Source organism: Miniopterus natalensis, chromosome 19 (assembly GCF_054644295.1).
Source record: "Miniopterus natalensis isolate mMinNat1 chromosome 19, mMinNat1.hap1, whole genome shotgun sequence".
Taxonomy (NCBI): Eukaryota; Metazoa; Chordata; class Mammalia; order Chiroptera; family Miniopteridae; genus Miniopterus; species Miniopterus natalensis.
Genome location: NC_142099.1, coordinates 22,032,512 through 22,058,086, shown reverse-complemented (window position 1 = coordinate 22,058,086; position 25,575 = coordinate 22,032,512). Strand labels below are relative to the sequence as shown.

The following is a 25,575-nucleotide window of genomic DNA, read 5'->3' as shown; positions in this document are numbered from 1 at the left end:
CTATGAAATGAAAAAGCCTAAAAAAAAAAAAAGAATGGTATGCCCTTTGCTTTTGGTTTGGATTTGTATGTATTCATATCACAGGAAGCCATATGCCTCACACTAGGCACCCTCTTTGAAATGATAGACTGCCAAGTTGATCTGTTTACTCTCACAGCCATACCTTTTTGTCCAAAACAGCTTTTTAAAATTTTATTTTGACTCATTTCTCACAATTGTCCTTACAAATCCTCATGTCAGTTTATAATCCAGCAGTTGTTTGGGCATTCTGCTGTTACACCTACTCTATATATGTCAATCCAATAAAGCTAGAACAGTGAGCATTATTTTAAGAATTGGTAGACTACTTGCCAAGACATTTTTATGAGCAATACATACTTGCTATTTTTTTTTTTTTAATATATCTTCATTGATTAAAGAGAGAGGAAAGGAGAGGGAGAGAGAGAGACAGAAACATCAATGAGGAGAGAGTCATTGATCAAGCCCGCAACCGGGCATGTGCCCTGACCGGGAATCGAACCCTGATTGCCTGGATCCTAGGCCCATGCTTAACCGCTGAGCCATGCCTGGCCGGGCCATATTTGCTATTTAATGTAAACGAGGATTGGTAGCAGACAGTGATTAAACTGCTCAAGAGGCCAAATGAGAGATTGGGAGCAAAATGAAATCAGAAAGTCAGGCTATTACTATACATAATACCAAACAGAGGCCATACTGTCTGCCAGAGTCTGACAAGGCACATTAGCCTTTCTGGTAAGTAGGCTTATGAGTACAATAACTGACGTGTGCTGCCTCAATAGGGCTTAATAATGAACTTTTCAATATATATTTCCAACTGCTAGTTAAGTTGTCTGGTTGCATTTAGTATTTTGCTGCTGCGCAAAGGCATAATCTTCACTATTCTTTTTAGGTCTGCTATTAGTATCTATAGTTACCATAATCCTACTCTACAAAAAGAATCTTCTGGATATCTGAATTATTCCTCAGAAGAATTTGCTGGCTAATTAAAAAAAATAGGTTCTAATGTCAGCTTCTCGGTTCCTTATTGAGCTTTCAATGATTAAATAAATAATATTTATACATTTATTCAACTCTGCTTCAATTCACTGATGGCAGGGAAAGGATTGTAAGGAATCATTAAAACTGATCTATCAGATAGGCTATTATTTAAAATGAGTAGACTTAATACCTTAGTTAATGTTTCTGGGCAGTCAAATATCCCCTATAAAAGTCAAACCCATAGTATACTTACTGATGAGTGTTTAAAACTTAAGATTATGCTTATAATGCCAATACAAGAGCATAATACAGTAGCTCAGAACAAAAACTGATATCCATAGTATGGAAAATGATGACAATTATGTTAACAACGGGAAGACCTGAAGTGCTGTACTAAGTAAGCCTATAACAAATGTTTTGAACTTTATTTTTGCTTTTTTCCTTGAACAAGACAATAATGAGATTACCCGCAAATTCTTAGAGAACACTGCTCTACAATCCTACAACTTGAGAAGAAGACATGGAAACAGTCTATTTCCTCTTGATTGTAAATTTTGGCATATATGCTGATTATCATAATAGTTTAACTCTTCTTTGTGGGTTTCACTGCAGAACTAAATTCCTCAAAATTAGAATGAGGTCTATTATCACATATCTCTTCCATTTTTGGATGACATATGCTGTTATAGAGAGCATGCTGATCACTACAGTCATTGCCATGCATTTCCTAATTTGGGGGTTAAAATAATCTGCTCCATTTAGTGACTAAAGTCCAGTTATTCTTTCAAAAACACTTTGGCTATTATTCAAAACAAAAAAGATAAAGGACAAAAAAAAAAGGAAGGTAGTTAAGGCAGCTCACTCAACTTCAAACACTTTCAGCAGAGATTTCATGCAAATATCTTTTCTGAAGGTTCACCTATTATTCAAATTTGAGGAATTATACACAGAAGACAAGAACCTAATACCAAAGAATATTAGTGTTCATACGGCATGTGAATTTTCTTCTGTATGTCTGAAATCACTGATAAACAGTTCACAAAAATTAAATAATTATATGCAGTAAATTATATAACATTCAATCCCATGTAGTACTGCTTATATCAAATTCTTGACAGGTCATCTAAGTAAGAATTCAAAATACAAAACTAAATACTTAAAATAAATAGTAAGTGCTACAAGTAATATAGGAAAGATACCCTTCCCTTAACTTAATGGTATAAAGTAAGTTGTGAAGAACAAAGGAGCAGCCAATACCTGTCATGTCAGCCTTCAGGACTTCTGCCTGCCTAAAAAGGAAAAAGAGAACATCAGTTAGAAACAAACCAGGCGTACCCAACATAAATAACGATATGAGTTAACGGTTAAGTGAGCTCATTTGTGGCACTCCAAACAGTGCCTCTGTTTTCTCATCCAGGGTATCACTAGGTGTTGGCAAACTGATGCCATTACTTAAAAGTTTACAGGTCATCAGAAACTTTTCTACTAAGTAGAGCTCCCTTTCTTCTGTTTACCTTCAAATCTGATAGATTTAAGATAACATGAAATGACAGTCATAAATAAAAATTTTCCCTCAACACAGTCAAGAAAGCCTTTTTCTCAATTCACTGGCCACTGTAGCTATTTCAAATCTCCATCCCCTCAGCTGCTGAGTTCCGTCCCCACTCCTCAGCCTCCCTTCCAGCAAAAGGTGGGCCTGTACCTCAGGAAAAACAAAGCCCACTTACTAAGTATTACCTTCATGGAGCCTTCTGGTTTCTCCTTAAATCACTAGATGACTGCACCTCTTATTTAATACCAGTAATTCCACTTAAGTACGCTCTTTCCAGCCTTTCCGAAGGCTACCTTCTCCCCTCTCTACTTTCTTCTCTTCAGAATTTAAACATGCACGACGAGTCTCTCACAGGTTTTTTAAAATATGTTTTTATTGATTTCAGAGAGAGGAAGGGAAAGGGAGAGAGATAGAAACATCAATGAGAGAGTCACTGATCGGTTGCCTCCTACACACCCCCTACTGGGGATAGAGCCTGAAACCCTGGCATGTGCCCTGACTGGGAATCAAACTGTGGCCTCCTGGTTCATAGGTTGATGTTCAACCTCTGAGCCACACAGGCTGGGTTCTCACAGATTTTAAAACCTCCTGCCTTATTCTCCTCTAAGCTGTTGCTGCTTTTCTCTCTCCCAAATTCTTCAAAAATTGCCTGGATTCAAGAGTTCAAAACTGAACTCATGACCTAGCTCCAACCCCATCCCTGGTTCTCTTTCTAGTGTTTTTTTACCCAAGTAAGTGTATCACAGCTTTCCAGTTGCGAAAGGCAGATACCTGGAAGTCGCCCATGACAAATTTCTCCAAATCCCTGGTAATCTAGCAACTCCAGAGAATTTCACCTGCTATCTATACCTTGAATCTGCTGGCTTCCCTTTACCTCCCTCCCCCTCACCCACTCTCATTCCAGTTACAACCATCCCTTGCCTGGAGGACTTAAAGACACCAAACTGCTTCCTCCACTTCATTCTTGCCCCATTTCATTCTGTTCTCCCCATTCCTGTCAGAGGGATCCTTTACAAATGCAAATCTGATCTTATCAATCACTCATTTAAAACATGTTAATAATTTCCCACTGCTCTCAGGTTCAAAAACAAAGTCTTCATCAAAGTGTCCTACAACTTTCTCTGCACTCTTTTTAGAGTCTCTGCACTCTATTTGTACCATTACTCTCCTCTCTCATCTCTGTGCTCCAGTCCCTGGATCTCTGGTTGCTCGGGTGTGCTCAGTTCCCGTCGCACTCTCAGGGCCTTTGTAAGAAGCGTTCCTTTGCTTGAATGCCTCCTCTCCCTTTGTCTGGTTTGTTGCTACTCATTCTTTGTCTCAGAGACATGACTTCCTCCAAAAGCCTTACTGGAACCCTACATAGATGATTTCCTGTTTTATGCTCTCAAATCACTGGTATTTTTTTCTTCATAGTACCTATCAGATTTTAAGAATGCTCATCACCAAAACCGCTTTGTCTACTAGCACACAGTGGGTAGTCAATAAGTATTAAGTGAAGAAAGGAAAAAGGAATAAATCCTGTTCATATACTCTATTTAAACAGGTAAGTATATAAACAAGAGATTTCCATTTCCAAAAATAAAATTTGACACAAAAGGTAAGAGAAAATTTAGAGATTCTAAAATTTTTACTGTAAATACTGTTTTACATAATTTATTAGGTATTTAATATCAATTTTGAACTTTTATTTCATCAAAATGTAACAAACTTCTTCATTTTCTTAGCCTTTAAAAAGATATTTATGTTTTTTAAAACTTAAGTTTTCAAACAATGGAATCACAATACAGTGCTATAGAGTTAACCACAAACCATATGAGAACTATCAGTATAAATGAACAATACTAAACAAACAACTACACTCAGTCCTAAAATATAACATCACATCAAATTCCGTATTCACACGGCCTAGCTTCACCGTTTGCTTTGCAGTGTTAAACTTTTGCCAGTAAAATTTCCCCCCCACAAAGTTGTTGGCTCATGTCCTAAAATCTACGGTCATACAACTTAACAAAGAAACCACATATCCTATCCTACGAATGTCATGACTCCCCTCTCCTCCCCCTAAAATCCTATAGGAGTACTAATTTGTGAACTTTATACTGAACAAAAAGTGCTAATTATGCACCTTAAATGGATTCAATAGCTTTTCATTCTATCCCTGGAAAGGATGATGTATTTTTCTATTCTTTCATATGTTAGCTAAAAGTTCATACATATACAAGATAACTTATACTTAGGGTCATGTGCCTAACTGTTGTTTTCTCATTCCAAACAAGATTTGCTTATAAAGATGCACAATATCATTTCAGTATGCTAAAAACTTCCAGTCAAACAAGAACTATTTATAAATAATCTGCTTCTCTTAAAGGCTGTCCGTAAAAGGAGAACTAGAATTCTAACAGATTCTGGACCAGGCTTCCATTGACAAACAAAGATCAAAATTTTACACTATATTTTTATATACTATAATCTGTCCAAGAGAAACTGTTGAAGTAAAAATTCAAGCACTAACAAAAGTGTGAACATGTCATAAAACCCTCTGACGTAAACGTGAAACTATTCTGAGATCTCAGGAATTTTGATTCCTAGGTTTACAAGGGCAGAAGGGCTCATCTCTATGCAGAGTTCTTTACTAGGTTCTGGAAGAGACCCATGGTAATGACTAAAATAATCTTGCTAAATTGAAATGATGAAAATAAAGCTAAATAGAAAATATAACAGCCCTGGGAGATAGCTACTATTAACTTCCATTCTATAAACAAGGAGGTTGAAGCTCTGAAATGTAAAAATAATCTGTCCATAGTCACAAAGCAACTAGGCACAATTAAGTGCAAACCTAGTTCTTTCTAACACCAAAGGTCAAGTTATTTCTATTTCTTTCAAATTAGGATAAAAATTCTATGACATAAAAAGCTAACATAGACTTATCTAGGTTCAGTTCTGTACTGTCAAGTAAACACTAACACTGAAGTCAACTAGCCTATATGAAATGAACTAGTCATAATAGGAAATAAATATCTGAGTTTTTATCAGAAAGACCACAAGTAAAATTCATATTCTAGTGCAGTGTTCAGCCTTGCATGAATTTCCCTCCTTCACCCTGCACCTTTTTTTTGCAAATAAATTTTACTGGAACATAGTTGTGCCTATTCATTTACATACTGTCTATGGCTGCTTTCTGCCACAAGGGTGACCTGAGTAGTTGAGACAAAGACCACATGGCCCACCAGCCTAAAACATTGACTATCTGGTCCTTTACAGAAAAAGTTTGCCTCTCCTACTCTAGGGAGTACTTGATAAAAAAAAAAAAAAAAAAGAGAGAGAAGTAAAATATCTTTAAGTTCCCAAACCAAACTTTTTTCCCATATGAGGAATCATTAATAATAGTTTCCTCAGAGTAAAGAAATCTGTTTTTATTAGTTAATATTGTAATCCTGTCACAAAGAGAACTATAAAAAATAGTCTCATGTAATCAGAAAGTTAGTATTTACAGGCCATGACATATTTTTGATGAAATTAATTTGCAAACTGTTATACACTATTGTCCACTTACTCTTTCTTTCCTCTGTGTACCAAATACATCCATTCAGGCAGGTGAGAAAGGGTTAAACTAAGAATTGTTCTCTCACAAGAAGAGGAAACCCTATCAGTCACTCCTACACAAGTATTAGGTTTCTTTTTTTACAGTGCATAGTATACAAGAAATCAAGTCAACAGACATGTGATCTTATACCAACTTTCATAAAGATTAGCATAAGATTGGCTATTTGATTATATTTCACTTTACAAGGGAAAAAATACTACATCTCAACTGACCTACCTACTGGTTTTGTGAAGAACCAATATTGTTAAAGATTAATATTACAGTTTACAACCAATAGCCAGTGCAATATAAAGAGGTAAAAGTTTTAAAATGTTTTCTCTTGGTAGAATTTGTGGCAACAACAATTCCTTTATATTCTTACTTTAAGCTGAAGGAATTAATAAAGAGAATGAATGAACCAAAAATCCAAGAATTAAAATCATCATGCCTTCAATAACTTTTAAAATAGCACTATTAAAGTTATAAAATAAAGCTTTCGAAATAATATATTGCCTCAATTTGTAAACAATGAGAAATTAAGCACTTATACCAAGCAATAAAAAGTCCTTAAAAACTTAATAAAATCTGAAACATTCAGTGATAACCAAATATGCTGAAAGCTAACAATGTGAAACAATAATATGATCATTGGATCTATAAATACACTTAATGCATTCTAATGTACTAGGTACTGAAATAGCTAACACTATATATAGCACTTACTATCACCAGACACTGTTCTAAGGGCTTTACATAAATTAATCATTTAACACCACACTGAACTATTATTGCCATTTTATAGCTAAACAAATGCAAGGAGACAGAGGTTAAGTAACACGTCCAAGGTCATCAAGTTAGAAAGTATGTAACAGAGATAGCGGCAAATTCCTAACCATTATATCATAGTCCCTCTCTTATACAAGATCCTAAGATAAAAAATCTAGAATGTTTGCTAGTAACAGCTCACAGGACTGGAGCTTTCAATAGTTAACATTTTATGACCATTTTTTAAAATAATGTCACTAGAGGAAAAACACTAGAATGAATGGTTATCTTTGACAAATATCTTGATTATACGAAGCACTTATATAACAATGCACAGTAACAAATATAACACATTATTAAGACACATATTAAGATTCACAGTTTAAAAATAGAAGATATTTCCAAATCAGGGGTAGATACAATGGAAGATTCCTCTACCTGAACTCCCAACCCCCCCTTTTCTCCCATGAGCAGAGTATAGGAATATATGCCAACATCCTCTAAACTCACAGTTGGCTAAGGAAAGGTGGATCAGCCTCTTCTGTTTGGGGGAAAAAGGCTAAAGTTTTGGGGTTTTTTTTTGAGAAAATTTCAATAAAAGCTATAGCAGGTTTTATTTCAAGTTAATTTATTTACTTATTTCCATAGAGTACTAAGGAGCATTTGAGATAATAACAGTACTCATTAATTATAATCATAAGCATAATAACCTAATCATAATTACTTGTGCTAAGTAACAGGCCAAACACTATGAGGTAGATGTTTATACACTCAGGTACAAAGCACACATAATCTATAGATCTCTAAGACTGATGTCAAATCTCATGGAATTAATCAGAAAAAAATAAATTGTATTGCTGCTGTACTGCTGAATTTCATAGAAAAGAACATCAAGGGAGAATGCTGCTCCTAAAGGAGCTTTTCTCAGTAAGCGATAATAAAAATACTAACTTGCTTTCTATGGCACTTTACAGTTTGTCATGAATTTTCTAATCTCCTGACACTCCAATACTCTACAATATTCACTCTATAATCTGTATTATTTAAAAATGTGTACCTAGTTTAATTAAGGACCTATTCTGGTCTAGGAATCTCAAAGGATGAGAAGGAATTATTCTTCCAGGCAGAGAAAGTAGCACAATAAAAGCAAAACTAAGCTAGTGAAGAAGGCAGACTAGAGCAAAAACACAAGGCAGGGAGCTAGAGGAGGTGAGCTAGAGAATTAAGGCAGACAGCAGACTGTGAGGCCTGGCGATGACATCTTAAGGAGCTCAGATTCTGTCTTGGAATTAATAGGAAACCAGTACTAAGTTTTAGGAAGGGGTATAGCATTATCAGAATTGCACTTTTAAAAGATTAGGACAAGATACATGGAAGATGGACTTGAAAAGGGTAAGACTAGAAGTAAGGAAGTGATAATAAAGATGGATGAAAAACCTTGAATCAAAAAATACCTTGAAGTAAAATCAGCAGATGAAGCGGAAGAAAGTCTAAAATCATTCCCAGATTGTTAACTTGGAAAGTTGGGTGTATGAGAAGGCAGAGCTGTGTAAGCAGGCACTTAGAGACAAGTGTCAAGTACAGGGGAGACAGCAAGACTAGGGATACAGTGGCTGGGGTGATCAGCACATTGATGGTATGGTTAAAACCATGAGAGTAAATGCAATAGCCCAGAAAGGCAGGGGGATGGAGCTAGCTCCCTATCTTCATTGTTAAGGGGCAGATGAAAGGAAGAGTCCCTGAAGAACACCAAGAAGAAATGTCAAACACGTACATGAGGGCAAGAAAAGTGGTATGTGGGAATACAGGGATAAAAATGATAGTCAACAAAATTAAAAGCAGTGGAAAAGTACTATAAGGACTGGAAAGTGTTGGATTCAGTGAAATGAGGGTCAAAAATAGCCTTGCCAGAGAAAACATCAAACTGCAGAGGACTGAGGAGCAAATGGCAGGGAGAAGTTTAAGTTAATTCTTAGGGCTGGGCAGTGAAGAGGAGAAGGGGTCATGAGCAGAGAGAAGATCTTTTTCTCAATGGGAGAGACTTGAGCATGTTTAGGATAAAGAAAAGCAGCCAGGAGAAAGGAATAGGTTGAAGATATAAGAAAGTGAGAACAAAACTGACAGAACATGGTTCTGGAAGAGATGAAGGATATAAGAATGTCCCTAAGAAGGCAGGAAGCGTTCTTTTTAAAAAAGAGGCAGGATGAATTAGAGGAAGGTAAGATTAGACAGAAATGTGCTAGTTGAACTTGGGTGGAGAAATGTCCTAGCTGTGTCACTGTCATGGTATCAACTTCTAGGGGCAACTTAAAAGCCACATCTCTGAGATCAAGCGCCGTCACACATTCTGCCATTATCACTGATACAAGCTGCTGTGACAGGAGCTATTACTCACCAGGTGGTTAGAGAGAGCTTCCCTAACCCACAAGGAGGCATGACTGTGTCCATGCTGACAACCAACCAAGAGCTGATGCTCCCTGCACTCAAATAAACTGCTATATATGTAACCCAAAATATAGGAATTTTCATTCTAAAGGGTCTGTACAAAATAAAGCACATGTCCCTAGGCTTATCATAAATATTCAAACATACATAAACACAAAAATTTCTTAATTTAGTAAATGTTTTTATAAACTTCCTTGAAGTATAAGATACAAATGCTCATGAGAAAGTAAACATATGCTAAAGTTTTTAAGAAGCCAGGTAAGTAAAAAATAAATAAATAAAAATCTTTAGCACTCCCCGCTCCCATCTTGGTTAATATCAAATGCTTCAGAAAGTCTCTAATTCTTCTACTTAGTGTTAATAGAATAAGAATACTTTAACATACATCTCTAAAAGGAACACAAACACATAGAAACCCTTGTTAATTTTTATCCTACCTAATATTACTTGATTTCAGATGCTCCTCTGATTTCAAGTTTCCGGTCCTCATCTGGGACTTAAATGAAACGTTTTCACCCACAATGACTATCTGCAAGAACATCCAATTTCGCATAAGGTAGAATGGTTTTAAGATATTCTAGATAGAGGAGAGGAGGAAAATATGAATTAACCCACAATAACAGAGAACTCCATGAAGAAAATTATTTTCTCTTTATTTGAAATGATTTCATGTCAAAGGCAAAGGAAGAGTATCAAAGTTTTTTTTCCTTTTTAAAATTTAGTTTCTTAGAAAACACATTTTAAAATTCTGTTTTGTGTATTTCTAGCATTCTAGTTGTAGATAAAAATGGGATCCTAAGCTCCCTCTCTGTCTGAAGCAGAGCGATCTCTACAGAACAGACAGATACCAGCTACCCAGCAGGGTTCTTGTAGTATCAAGGTGAGAGTGCCCTGTAGAACACAGGAGCAGATGGCTGGTCGAAACTGGACTGCTTACCAAAGGGAAAACGTGTAAAGCAATTAAACCACGTTTAATTACTTAAACACACACACACACACACACACACACACACGTAAAGCAATTATAGGTGATATGAATAATGCTTAAATCCTAAGATCAGCTGATAATGGCAGGTTTTTGGATTATCATTCACTGACAATGATCTGGTCATTTCTATGAGCTACATATAGTGTTAAGGACTGGACATACGATGATGAACAGATATGGTCCCTGGCATGGATTTAAAATCTAATGGAGACGTGGACTAACAGGAAGGAGGCAACAGAAGTAGCGGTTAAGAGCATGAACTTGGGTGTTCCACTGTCCGCATTCAATGGCATGTGAGGAGTAAGTCAAGTCACAGGGGAATATAGCACAATTTCTGAGAGGGCATCAATGTAACTCAAAGATTTAGACAGAGCAAGTTAGGTAATTATTCTTGGCTACTGATAATTGTTTACATTTGCAATTGTTATGTAGCAGATTCTATGCTAAATGTTCTTTCTATACATGGAATGGGAGAGTAAAGTAGTAAAATGTCTTATTTTCAACCACTTCCTAGTTGTGTGACCTTAGGGAAATCACTTCTCCATGCCCCAGTTTTGTTGGAAGTAAGGAGATCATAAAAGTACCTACCTCATTGAGATGTTTTGAGGATTAAATGAATACAAATAGAAATAAAGCACTAGGACCATCCCTTGGTAAGGAAGCCCTCAAAAAAAAAAAAAGTTAGCTCTAACTGTCATTGTCATTCTTATCATCATTATAGTTATTATTACTTCTCCAAATAATCCTAACAAGTAAATGCTATTATTATCCTCATTCAATAAATTAGGAAATTGAGGGTAAGAACTCACACTAATAATCAATTCTAGAATAAAAGACAGTTATTCATACTTTTCAAACAATAAACACATCTTAAGAAATTTCAAACATGCAGGAGATCGGTCTGTGTGGACTTTATCTCCATGCTTCCAAAGCATGTATTCAATTGCCTGTGACTTCAGTTGTACTTTAGTGAAAAAGACTGATAGAAAATAACTCATGATAAAACCCAAGCTCCTTAGCAGAGCATGTAAGGTCCCACAACTCACCACTTAATACTCCATGGCCCAAGAAAACGAAATTACTTTTAATGCCTTGTTATTTTACCCCTCAGTATCTTATTCATGCTCTTGCACTCAACCTGGAATGCCTGCCCTCTTCCCTCCATGGCAGGTTAACCTCTTCTCGAACTTCAAGACTCAGCAACTTCAGTAAGGGGCCTTGGCTTAGCAAAGCACTCCCCATGCATCTTAATGCCCACTTCTATTACAGTAAGCACTAGTATGAAACTACTAGTTTACACATTTCCTCCATTAGAGACTGGCCCACTATCTACAGAAATACAAAACCTGAAACCTCAAACAAAACAGGGGTAAGTCCAACAACCCAAGTGAGTTAAATAAGAAATTTAGATTAAGCCATCAACAACTGAAAAACTATTTCCCTTCAACTAAATTTTCACATTAGAGGAAGTATGCCATCCCTTGTAGCTTCACACCAGCTGCCAAAAACAGTGGAGAGGAAAGACTAATTGTTATTTCAGGTATGAAGAAACAGCGGACATAACAAATAGGAAAGCAGAAAACTTGAAGGTTATTTTATTAGCTTGGAATTGCATTATATCATTTCAAAACTCACTTTACAGTACATGGTCATTATTCCCAGATGCCAAATTGTTCTCTCATTTCCATCTTACCTTACACCTGGGAATCTGGGGACCTGAAATGAGTAGCCTAAAGAAACTGTATCCACGTTTGGGTCTAAAACCAAAGAAAAGTAACTCATGCCTTACCAAGAAAAATACTTACTTCGACAAAGTTCTTGTATGAAGATAAACATGTCCATTAGTCACTCAGTCTGGCCTCCCATCATTTCTCACTGGAACCTCCTAATTAATCACCTCTTTCAACTCACTAGTGTTGTCTTTCTTCCTCTAAGTCCAACATACTAGAAGTCTTTTTTTTTTTTTTTTAAATATATCTTTATTGATTTCAGAGAGAGGAAAGGAGGGGGAGAGAGAGGGATAGAAACATCAATGATGAGAGAGTCATTGATCAAGCCCGCAACCCCGGCATGTGCCCTGACTGGGAATCGAATCCCGATCGCCTGGATCCCAGGTCGATGCTCAACCGCTGAGCCACGCCGGGCTGGGCCTAGAAGTCTTGATCAGAAGCAATGGGAATAATGGGGATGAGGTTGTGGTCAGAACAGAATGACTGAATTTAAGGTTTTAAAAGTAGAAGAATTCTGAAGAATGACAAGGTCTAAGACGTGATACAGACATGTGAAGGTTACTGTAGTAAAGAGAAAGGTTAAGAGAGAAAAGAACAGAAAAAAAGAGAGCCACATTTTCAAATTAGTGTTCCAAGAAAATATGAGTTTTGAGAGATGTGACATACTTTCGGAAACACTAAACTCTCCCTCTTGGAGGTTTCATAATCACATTAGTGTGCTACAAACTATGAGAAGTCCTAAATAAGAATCCTCTTTAACCCAGTAGTCTTAAATTTCTTTTGCCTTGAAATATTGAGAATCCTAACATCTATGAACTTCCCAGAGAATTAATATTCAGTGGATGGAAACCATTCTGAGAAATGCTAGAGAAATAAAGACATGATGAAATCTGCCTTAAAAAAAAAAAAAAGTGAGTGCATGAAACCTTCAGAACTAGTGAAGATGGAAGGTAAAGATACAGGTACTTTTAAATAGTGCTAAGGCCAGAATAAACAGTACGAATTTTCTGTTGCCTTCTGGCAACATCTACTATGTATCAGTTCCCTATTGATACTAAAACAGATTACCACAAATTTAGTGGCTTAAATACTCAGAAACCTAAGCATATATGTTCTTTTTTACAGGCAAAAGGAAAGAAACCATTATTTGTACAGTTGATCCTGGAAAATATATGGAGTTTGTATGATGCTGTCTTTTAAATGCCGTCTTTTAAACGTTAAACAACACAAATTTATTATCTTACAGGTCTGAAAGCCAAAAGCCTAAATGGATCCCAGTGAGGTCAAATAGAGTGTCACCATGCCTGTGTTGCTTTCAATAGGCTCTAAAGAAGAATCGCCGTTTTTACCTTTCTCTGGTTCTTGAGGGTATCTGCATTCCTTGGCTCGTTGACCCCTTTCCATTCCATCAGGATGCTATCTCCCTGGTTCTGATTCTTCTGCCCCCCCCGTTCTACACTTAAAGGATACCTGTGATTACATTGGGCCTACCAAAGAATCCACCACAACCTCTTTTATTTTAAAGTCCACTGATTAACAAACTTTAATTCCCCCTTGCCACCTAACATAATGAGAGTCCAGGGATCAAGGACGTAGACATCTTTTGAGAGGATGAGGGGACACAGTATTCTGCCTACCACACTTAACAAAGTATTTTTAAATGTGCATACCCTGTCATTCAAGGATTATGTGTGTACAGGATGCTCATTAGAGCATTTTCATAATAATGAACCAGTTCTATATCAGCACTTAAAATTTTTAAAAATTAACTTTTAAGGAATATGCTTTTTAATACATGAATTTGCAACCACTAATTGTGAGCCATCTAAATTACATACATTATACGACATGACAGCATCAATGGCAAATACAGATACCAAAACAGAAAGTTCATTTAAAAAAAATAAAAAATGTCTTTATTCATTTCAGAGAGAGGAAAGGAGAGATTGATAGAAACATCAATGATGAGAGTCACTGATCAGCTGCTTCCTGCACAACCCCTACTGGGGATCAAGCCTGAAACCCGGGCAGGTACCCTGACCAGGAGTCGAACCATGATTTCCCGGATCCTAGGTCGATGCTCAACTGCTGAGCCACAAAAGTTCATTTTTAAGAGCACTGCCCAAATAGTGCAGTGGTTAAAAAAAAAGGGGGGGGGGTGCAAATTAAAGCCAATCCTTCCAGCAGGGCATGTACAATGTCCCTAAAAAAATTAAAAATTAAAAGGAAAGCCAATCCCAACTCTGCCACTAATTAGGTACCTTGAGTCTCATTTTCCCTCTCTACAAAATGCCAATCCAGTTATAGAAGGTTACTGTATATGAGAGCTTAAGAAGACAATTATATAAAAGCTTTTGAAAAGTATAAAGTAGTAAAATGTAAAATGGAATCCTCGAGGAATAAAGTAGACAACTTCACAGTAAAGACCCCTCTACCACCCTATAGCTATTTAAGGTACAACTGCTCCCACCCAACTTAGAGAATACATTAGCAAGTTCATAAATTAAATACTGATACATGCAAAAATGCAGAAAATGAATACAATGCATAAGTTAGGCTCTTCACCCACGTGGAACTATGTTGGGTTTTATATATACATTGCATATAATTTTCTCAATAATTCTATCATTGTCAGTTTATAGATAGGAAAATACAGAGCAGAAAACTAAAACTAGAGAGGTTCAAGGTCACATGGCTACACATAGCAGTGCTGGGATCTGAACTTGGGACAACCTAATTACAAATTAGGCCAATCTTAACTCAAAGGCCTTGCTCCTTCAGCTCACTAAAACATGCTGCTTTGTTAGGAAACCATCTAAATTACATACATTACACTACTTGACAGCATCACTTTACTCCAATTATCTTCCTACTGGTATCTCATCACTACATGGTATCCCAAAGAAAATTTGTTAGGTTGGCACCTGATAAAAAACTAAATAAATAATTCATGACTTTTTTAACAGACAGTATTAGTATAACACATTCCAATATACAGTATCCTAACACAGTAGTGAAATACTAAGCCTTAATAAAAAAATAAAAAGACAACTTATGTGGTTGGTAAACCAACAGAGTTTTTAGAAAACAGACTGAGGATATTAATGCACCAATACAGCAGTTCTTTAAATATAATAGATTTTAGAATCATGCATTTCAATTAAAACAGGCACTACAAAATATTAATCATAAAAAAGGGTCTGAAATTTTTTTCTTTATGAGACTTTAAAAAGTTAAAAACAAAGAGACTTCTCTTAATGTCGATTTTCCCCACTTCTCTCACCTCCACCTCCATTCCATGTCTGACCTCAACTCCTAAGGATTCTATAAAATAAGTCCTATCAACTCAAAAATATTTTCAGAATTACATACATTTACTAAAACTCTCATCTCCTACATAATAATTTAATAATGTTACAAATAATTTTTGCCTAAGGTGAAGCTATTTTCAAAGGTAAGGTAAGGAAATTTAAATCTTTATGTACCTCAAAGGAAGTTCTGCAGGCACTACTTACATATCATTCTCTGTGCCTCCTATTCCAACAGGAACATGTACAATTAACATCAGTGATTCAAACTTACATTGCTCCCATATGATTAATGACCGGGTTTGTAGAAAGAACCTTGGACTCACAAAGGAAACAGAATGAGAAGTGACTAATCAAAATCTCTTTAATTTATATTACCTAACCTGACCGCCAGGTTGATCTAATCAAGATGTTTACATCACGAGAAGTATCATTCCTAATACCAAACCTTTCAGAGTTCCTCAAATGCACTGCCCCAGGCACCTGCTCATTTTGCCCCCCTGCCTACTACATTCTGTCTTCATCTGACTAATCCTACTCATCCTTTAAAACTGAGCTACTGGTTCAACTCCAGAAGCTTTCTCTGTACTCCCCAGACAGAAGTTCCACTTCCCTCAGTATAGTCACGGCATCCCTTTAATGAAATAAAATGAAAACATTTAACATAGTATTTGCCATGTTATATTGAATTTGAAATACATGTGCAACATCCATTTCCCCCAGGAACAAAAATCAGTTTTTATATTCTCAGAGCCTAGCACTAGTATCTGTAAGTACTCCGTGTTTTACAAAATCAAAAGCACGAAAATTTCATTCAATACCTATTATGTACATTGTGCATTTAAAAAATGCTGAGATATGGTCCTTACCATACTCGGCTAGTGCAGATAATTCACTTACATAAAAAAGAGATCATTACCAACTTAGGAAATTGTAAGTACCAAATGACTACGAGACAGGAAATGCTACAAAGTTCAAAGAATGCAGAAATCACTGAGGTGCACAAGAAGTCTTCACAGAAAAGGTGAAGCTTGAGTAGGATAGTGGAGGTTGGTACTTCTACGGGAAATGGCCTGGAAGTGAGATTAAAGCAGGAATGAATAAACCATGTTCAGAAGGCAATGAAGAGATTACTCTGGCTAGGGCAGTTGGTTCCTATCAAAAGGTAAGGAGATAAGTGGCAGAAGTAGATGAGGGTCATTTTATGGGAGGCCAAGAAGGCCAGAGTAAGGAGTTTAAGCAAGGGAAAGCCACATACAAATGCTTTTCAGGAATGTAATACAGAAGCACTGCAAAAGATTAGCTGGCAGGGGAAAGGTGGTGGAGAGTATGAACGTGGGTAAACCTTTGTTATTTCAACACTGACAACAATTTTGAGATTGAGGTTCCATTTTCAAGATAAAGAAATCAAGACCCAGAGACGTTAGTTCAAAAACCGGGAAAGTAGTGGGCAATGTTTGAAGTCCAAAGTCAATGCTTTCTCCTTGCTACTTGTGAGAACTGCAGGCACGGTACCAGTTCCTGGAAGATTATTTCAACACTGTGGGTATATTAAGCTGACAGGCACTAGCAGTAGCAAAGAGGAAACAACAGGGAGGCAACATTTCCAAAATGGGGTATGTGAGGAAGAGGGTGAGAAAACTGGGAGAGCTCAAAGATGACTGCAAGATTTTAAACCTGGACGGGAGGAGTGGCAGCACCCTGGGGAACAAGGTGAGAAGAGTAAGAATTAAGAGTTTACTTCTAAGAGCATTGCGTTTGCTACGACAGAAAGACTTCTAAAATTAGGAAATGTCCAGAAGGCAGAGGTGCAAAATTATCATAGTCGGTGCCAGCGGCTAACTTTCAGACACTGTACATGGCTAAATTTATACAGTGCCTACTATGTGCCAGAACCATTCTAAGACCTTTACACATTAACTCACCTGGATCTTTATAACTCTATGGGATCGATACTATTATTATCCACACTTTTCAGATGTGGAAACTGAGGCACAGAAAGCTTAAGCAACTGGCCCAAGGTAACACAGCTAGTATCTGGATCCAGGCAGTTCTGACCCAGAGACCATGCTCTAAACCATCATATTCTCCTACACTTGGTTATGTATTACTTTGTTGATAAAAGTAAACATTTTGTAATAGTTTAAGCCTAATGAATAGTTTATAAACTCTCTGAATAGCAGGTATGATATCTTACATCAATTTGTCTCCCCAGGACCTACCAAAATGGTTTATATTAAGTAGACATTAGATAGATTTTTAAACAGTGATGATGTGGTGACTGCTAAAGTCCTACAAGTAAATGCAATTTCTGAGGAAAACAAATGTTGAAAGAAGAGACAACAGAAGATTAGGGCTATGCCTTTCTTTTTTGCCAGTGGTGAGGTGAGGAAAGGTGGACCAGGAAAACAAAGTAAGAGGCAGGGTATCAGAATCATGGAACTACAGTGTTAAAAACAAAAGACAGGGCTCAAGAACCTCCGGTAAGGCGCGAGTCTGTATCATAGTAGCTGCAAACTGGGTGGTAATTATGTACTTACTTGTGGGCCTGTAAAACTATTTGAGGGTATATTCTCTTTATCCCCAGGGACCCAGGATACACGTCCCAAACTGAATGTTTTACTGGTGGGAAGGACAGATGGACGAATATGAGAGGGACCCAAGAGAGATGGAAAACGAGTGTGCGAGTTGAGAAAGGAAAATCATCTGTGGATAAATTTGGCTTTAGGTCTTTGGCGCCTTTGGAAATACCAATTCCAATAAAGTGCTAAGGAAAAAGAGCTGGATTACAAGGGATTAAGGAAAAGTAGCCGGCAAATAAAAGGAAACGTACAGTATCGGGCAAACATGAAGTTGTTAGCCATAAAAGAAAGGTAAGGAAAGGCAGAGCTCAAAGGGGAACAGGAACAGGAAAGGATTTTTAAGAGAAAACTGAAATAAGACCTCAAAAGAGAAGGCTAGAAAAGGGAAAAGTTAAAGACTAAAAGAGAGAGACAGCACAATTGAAATTAAGGTTCAGGCGAAATGGTATGTAACCAAAAGCACAGGTGAAGGGCTTCTGCAGGACTCTAATCAAACCGCCTTCCCCTTTCAACACCTCACACCCCAGCCATCAAGGCTTCAGAGCTCCCACTCCTGCATCTCCACTTCCTAGTCCACAACCCACCTCATCTAAGGAAAACTTAGGTCTGGCCAGAATGTAGTAAGTGGGAGCAAATGAAATTTTTAGAAATATATTTAGAATAAAGCAGCCATGAGATGTTCCTCTTGCCTAAAATATCAATTTGCCCAATATCTACTTTTAAAAGTCTGATCCCTCTTTCAAAACACAGATCAAATCTCACCTCCTCCAAGATACCTTCCGCCCCACCTCTGCCGGAATCCTCTTCCCTACATTTACACAGTACTTCTGTTTCTCTAGCATAGCACTTACCAGTTCATCCGCTATTAGTGACTTAAATCTCTGAGTTTCCCACAGGTGAAGTCCCTGTAATTGTGCTTCGCACACAGTAAGTATTCAATAATTTCCCGTAAATTAAAACACAGATTAAAAAATCCACGTAAACATATACAAGTTTTTATGGCTAAAGTCTACACATGGTCATTAGCCTATTACTACCTCAGAGAAAATTGGCAAGAGAAGCCTAAGAAGTAACCTGTGGCTTATAGGAGGAAAAAATAAAAAAATACATCTACGGTGTGCATCATATCTTCCTATATGTTTTCCAAATCAGGGGTTCTCAGCGGGAGTGAATCTGCCCACAGGGAACATTTGGCAATGTGTAGGAACATTTTGGGTTGTCACAAATAGAGGAGAATGACACTGGCATCTAGTGGGAGACGCCAGGGATGCTGCGAAAAATCACACGACGCACAGGACTGTTTCCCACACCAAAGCAAATGGCCCACAATGTTGTTGTGAGTCAAGGTGAAGAAACCTTGTTCTCAATGAAGCAAAAGGGAAGAAAAAAGACTTGGAACAAAATTGCTACCTGGTCTACCTGAGACTCCTAAAGTTTTCTTAAACAACTGTAGTCACCTACTCTTCCCAATGAGTTAAAAAATGGGTATAAGGGAGGTTCAGTGAAAACAACCTTCCTACGCAGCTCCACTTACATGCTAACAAGAAAGGAGTTGGTTACAAGTTCTCACTTACCATGTGACACGTTTGCCAAAACTCCATCCCTGTGTTTTCCTGTAACTGCTGATTAACCCTTCTTAGTTACAATCTCCTCGACCACTGATAGGTCTATCCACAACAACTGAACGACTGAATTAAAATACAGCTTGATTACAAACCTTAAATGGTCTGATGACCATTTGCCAAAATACCCACATTCAGATGAACAATCTATTATCTGAAAAACATCTGCTTAATAATTTATTCTCTAAACATGAGCAATCAGTTCAACTAACCCACCTAAACTTTCAGGTACTGATTCATGCAACCAATAAAAAAAATAAAAGAAAGGCCAGCCAGGTTTAGAGCTGTGGTTGGAGGCTGCAAACAATATTTCTTCACTATAAAACAAACTAGCCCTTTTAAAGTCTCAACCTCCCTCCATTGCAAAAATGCCTCATGAAAAACTTGAAACACTACTGTGTCTAGAGCTTACTATAGATCTTAAAACAAAAACTCAGCAACTGCTTCATCTACCACGAAGGTAGAACATAATAGCTGTTAGATAGCAGTGAAATATACACTAGGACAGGAAGTATACATTTTGAATCCAACTGAAACCACAAGGGAAGCAGAAATTAACTGCCAAAATAATTTAGTCAATATTCAAGCAGGTAAAATGCCATTAGCTCCATTATATCAAAAAACAGACTTATAAGCCTCAAAAGAGTGTCATCCCCCCCCCCCCCCCAAACAGTTTTACCATGTTTGGTAAATCAGCAATATTGGGCTGATTTTCTGAGTCCAAAGCTATTTTTAAATCCCATACATGGTAGGAGTGGTGGTGAATAGGTCAGGGGTAAGACTTCTTGACCACGTGAATCAGTATCAGTATGTGCTGTAGGATTTCTTGGTTTCCAGAGATGGTTAATACCCAGGCCAGCATTAACAGGCAGAACTCAGTGCCCATCCTATTTAGTGGATGTATTCCTCCCAAATGTTCCCATTAACATCCCTGTTCCTCTCCCCAGGCTAGGTTAAGGTTCTGCTTGCTACTTTATGCAGCCTCATTCCCTCCCTTCATCTCCCTGTTCCAAGATTTACAGGGATACATTTTATCTTACAACATACTGAATATTATAATTAGTATTCAAACATCAACCTTGTTGCTGTTATATTATTTCTAGCTCTGGTAACAGTTTCTGACAATAAACTGTAATGCAGCCTTTTCACTAAAAGGTATCATGCAAAAAACAAAAACAAACAACTAACAAAACAGATAATTTGTAAACCTTTTCTGTAAAGGGGGCTAACACTAGGGATCAACTTCAAGTAGATCTCACTGAAAAACCTAAGGCAGAGAAATTAAAAGACAAAAAAGAGGAGCACAGTGAAGGAGAGGAAGAAAGTTGGAGGGAGTACAGAGTATGCACACTTGGCTCCCCCAAGGGCAACAGATGTCACTCAGTAGCACCTGTGCCACCTTTTATAACAGGATTTGCCCTGTGTGACTGGTATTCCCTGTGGCTATGATTATTCTTTCTCACCTTCCAAAACAACTTCGATGATGTCTTCCCTGTCTGGTACATCAGTACCTCCCCCACCCCTGCTTTTCCAACTCTGACATGTTAACTTCCATATTTCTATTCTTTCAAATGCTATTCTATTAAAGCATGATATTATTTATACTCACCTACTATCTCATCTGTGGCCTACCCTCACCCTTCTTCCACCCTTACCATATGAACTATATTCAATACACCCTTTTCTTTTACTCAACAGGTGTCAGACTTTAAAAATCTTTCCATTTTGTCACAAATCAAAAGAGAAAATACTGATATTTTTTCAAACTGGGTAATAAATTTCCAATGTCAGTCTAAAACCCCCATATTTAAGACCACTTCTTATTTTTATAAAGTATAAGAAAGTACTCTCAACTTACTCATTTGGATAGGAGTCTTGTCAGTCTATCCTTCTTAAAAATGACATTTCCCTTCTAACAGTAAGAAGTTTCATCATCTTTTCTTGCCTATACGGAAAATAGGTTTTCCTATCTTTCAACTCTGCTCTATTTCTACAACTCAAGACTAATTATGCCCACTTGATGTTGAATTCCTTTTCTTTGTCTTACTGATGCTTCTTTCCTCATCTCATTTCTTACTTTTGAAACTACCACCTTGCTCCTTGTTTGCCACCACTCCACCATTTCAATGCCAGACACCTGAGCTCACTTACTTTAACAAATTAATTCAGCTAAGCAAAATGAATTTTCATCTACACGAGGGAAGATCTGTAGCTATGCAGTTTAAAAATTGCCCAGTCATGGTCTTACGCTGACAAAGGTAGGCAAGAAAACTTCTCCTAAAGTCAAGGTCACAAAGAGTAACTGCTATACCTTCAACTACACTTATTCAGCAATACCCAGCATCCTGAGTTGTCTATTAAAACCAACAGTTCCTTTTTCATCAAAGAAAGGAAAGTGATATAATGCTTTCCTGAAGACATTCTCTAGTCTCCCCACACCAGATTTTAAATAGAATGATTACCTTAAAAGGGAGAGGGGAAATTTGGGCTGGTGTAAGCCTTTCTTATTGGAAAGGCTTGCCCCAGACTATTAGCTCTAAGGCTTGCTTTATTTACTTAGAACAGATGTGCAAGACTGAGAAAAGATTGGCTCCCAGGAATCTCTAAGGGACTCCAGGTCTTATGCCAGTTCCATTTTACCTGTTCAACTTTGGCTGGAAAATAAAGGTCATTCCAACACTGCGTTCATTCTTATTTTCTCCCTTCTTCTAAAAACTAAGTTCTTCTCCAGCTGTCTACCATTGATTCCACATCCTAAGGATAAGTCTTCCAGACCATGTTGACTTACAAAATATAAGCTGTATTAACACAGAAGCCTCTCAAAGCCAACTGATCTTCCCATTAATATTCCCACCACTCTCCAATATGCTTTTTATCACTCTTCTAGTCCCACTGCCACCACCTCATTTCCGGCCTTAACTGCCCATTACACTGCACAGGTTCATCTTCCTAATACATAGCTATAAAAATGTGAATTTCCTTCTAAACAAATAATCTCAGATTCTCTACTGTCCATCCATTTTAACTATAAACTACAGATGATATTCAAGACCCTCTCAAATATGGGCACCTTATCAAGTAGGTTTTACCTGGTCACCCTCTCTTGCTTTATTTTTCTTCCTAGTATTGTCACCACCTGATAAATCTCTTCATCTGTTCATTTTGCTCACCACAATATCCTCAGTGCCTAGCTCTCAATACGTATTTGTGGAAAGAATGGATGAACCCAGACATGTTGCACGGTACAGCTGATTTGGACTTAAAAGACCTACATCTGAGTTACAAATCTTCCACATACCAGCTATATGATCCTCAACAACTTTTACTTCTTTGGACTATATTTCCTCATCTGTAAAAGGAAGAGGTAAAACTTAATAACTTATAAAACTATATGTTTTTCCAGCTGCATTACCCTATGTTCTTCTGTAAATGGACTGAATACCCGCCCCGCCCCCCCACCTCCCTATCTACATATCTCTGCTCAGTCTCCTTCATTTGGGTTCCACTCTTCTTAATCCACACCTTTAATAATGGATAAACAATACTGGATAAATGATGATACTGGATAAACTACCCAATACTGTTTATCCTTCAGGACCATTTTAAATGCCATTTTCTCCTTAAAGCCTAACAAACCGTAAACTCTGTAAGAGGAGGGTGGAGTCCTTACTTTTCCATTCACAGCAGCTGGTACAATGCCTCCTATATAGGTGATCAACAAAATGACTGATGAATCATAAGAGTCTATGAATGAGTAAATGAGCAAAGGACGTTTTTCCTGATTCCTCCCAACTGCTCAGGTAATCTCCTGCCTTTGGACTTTTATAACCCTTGGCGTCTTTTATGATACCATTTTCACTCTGTGCTGTTACTTATTTACTTGCCTCGTGTATACTAAACTGCAAATTCCTTACAATTAAGGACGATCCTGACGATCTGTTTCCATACCAGCCCCTCTACAGCATCTACCACGGATCTTTGCCACAGGCGTATTTATTAAGTTTATCTGCCATATTAAACAATAAACAGATACCAGGGGAGAAAAAAAGGACCTTGATACACAGACATCCTTCCAACTACCCTCTAAGTCGTGGGGCACACACGTCGTGCGGACCCCTGTGCCTGTGAACACGCTGGCATTCAACCCACCAGCACTTTCACTTCACTAAACAGCTCAACTGACTCTTCTGCTCACTTCAGACTCCCACCCCGTCCAATTTCCTCCTCCGCAAGGTACGAAACCACCCTGCGGTAACGAGCCCGCCTCTCTCGGTTCTGCTCCCAAAGACAAAAGGACCCATTTTAAAGCCCGCCTTCCCCTTTGAAACAGCAGCAGCTCCCCACTTCCCCCGGGTGCCAGCAGCCTTTCTCTCGGCCACCGAGGCTTTGGCCCGCCTGCCTCCACCTCCAAGTTCTTCACGCAGCTCCCGCGGAACCCTCCCGGCTGCCCAGCTCCTTCCCTTCAACACGCTCCCGCCCGGCCGCGCACCCGCGTCCACCGCGCCCGCCTCTCGCGCGTCCCGAACGCGGAGCCCGCGCCGCCTCTCCCCGCCGCCGCCTCGCCCGCCGCGCCCGTGCGTCATTCCCCCTCCGCGGGCAAGTTGCTCTCGCGCTCTCGGCGGAAGGCAGCTCCCGGCCACACGGCTCCAGCCCGGCTTCTCCGCGGGAGCCCGGCCCGTGCATTGTACTTCCCTCCGTCCTCACTTCCTCGTCCGCGGCCCCTCCACGCCCCCGCCCCGCCAGCCACCCGCAGATGCCGCCCTCCCTCGGCACCCCCGGCCCGAGCGGGGAGCACACGCTCGCGTCCGGCGGCGCCCCCTCCCCCAGCCCCCAGGTGCGCCCGTGTCCGCCCGGCCTTCCGACCGCGCATCGCCCCAGCCGGTCCCAGCCCACACCACGCTTCCCCCGCCGCCAGGCTCCGGCCCCTCCACACCCACCTGCGCTCGGGGTCGCCGCGCCGCCCCGGCGCCCGCCCCGGCGCCCCGCGACCCCCGCGCGCGCGCGCACGTTCTCACGCTTCCCTAACCTCCTTCCCGCACCGAGAGGAGCCGGCTCCGCGGGACCTCGGCCCGGCCCGCAGGGCGCTAGGCTCCCCGGAGTGTGGCCGCTCCGCGCCCCGCCGCCGGTCCCCGCGCAGCCCCCGCCGCCCGGCCGCGGAAGGAGAGGACACAGCAACTCCCCCGCCACCCCGGATATACCACCTCGGCGTCTGTTGCCCCATGCCCCAGCCCGTGGCCCGCTCCCCCTCCGCGCCGGGCCGCTCGGCGCTCACCGGAGGTACTGCGCGCTCTGCAGGCTCATCCTCCGCCGCCGCGTCTCCCCGCGAAGCCTCTGTGGGTTTCTCAGGCTCCTCGGAGCGGCCCCGCGGCACCGCGGGTGCTGGCGGCCGCCGCCATCTTCCTCTCCTCCGGCTCCTCCTCGCTCGGCGGGGGGGTGGGGGTGAGCGAGGCGAAGGGGAGGGACCGGGGAAAGCTGCTCTCGCTGCTGCTCCGGCCCGTGGGGCGCAGGGACACTCCGACCCGGGAGGAGGGAGGGGGAGGGAAGGGGAAGGGGCGGGGGAAAGAGGAGGGAGAAGCAGAGGAAGGAAGTAGGGATCCCTCTCGCGAGACTTCAGAGGCGCCGGCCCCTCCGGTGCTTTCCGACTCTGTACTGCTCCCCCTTGGGATCAGCTACCTGGGCGGCAGCTGGGCGGATGCCGAGTAGCCCACTGGAGGCGCCTGGCGGCTTCCGGCCCGTCGCCCGCTCTCGCCCGCGCAAGGCGGCAACCCCAGCCTCACCGGGAACATCGAGCCCGACTCTCCCGGGAGTTACACTCAAAGTCTTCCCCCGTGTTTCAACTCCACCCGACTTCTCTCTTCCCTTTTCCAATGCTCCACGCTTCCCTGCCGGAAACGGCGCCCCTTTCTCCTATCGTTCCGCCCGCCAGTCTCTGGACTCCGGTCTTCCCTCGCCCCCTCGAGTGACGCTTTGGACCCCCCCCCCTCTTCTTTTCTTTGGCCCC

General features: G+C 39.9%; 1 protein-coding gene across 6 annotated transcripts in view; it reads right to left on the bottom strand.

The window, feature by feature from the left end:
* The window catches only part of SMG7 (SMG7 nonsense mediated mRNA decay factor), a 54,221-nt gene extending 29,237 nt beyond the window's left edge, over window positions 1–24,984 (bottom strand). For 2 of the 6 annotated variants that reach the window (XM_016224642.2, XM_087828246.1), the window contains exons 1-2: window positions 9,782–10,335; window positions 2,257–2,288 (exon numbers count right to left, since the gene is read on the bottom strand). In XM_016224642.2, coding sequence (XP_016080128.2) covers window positions 2,257–2,288; window positions 9,782–9,897 — 148 coding nt within the window. In that variant the 5' untranslated portion in view covers window positions 9,898–10,335. Of the gene's footprint in view, window positions 1–2,256; window positions 2,289–9,781; window positions 10,340–24,846 lie in introns of those variants that run through there. The other 4 variants (XM_087828244.1, XM_016224639.2, XM_016224641.2 and 1 more) reach the window with 4 other exon arrangements.
* Window positions 24,985–25,575: the final 591 nt, after the last annotated feature.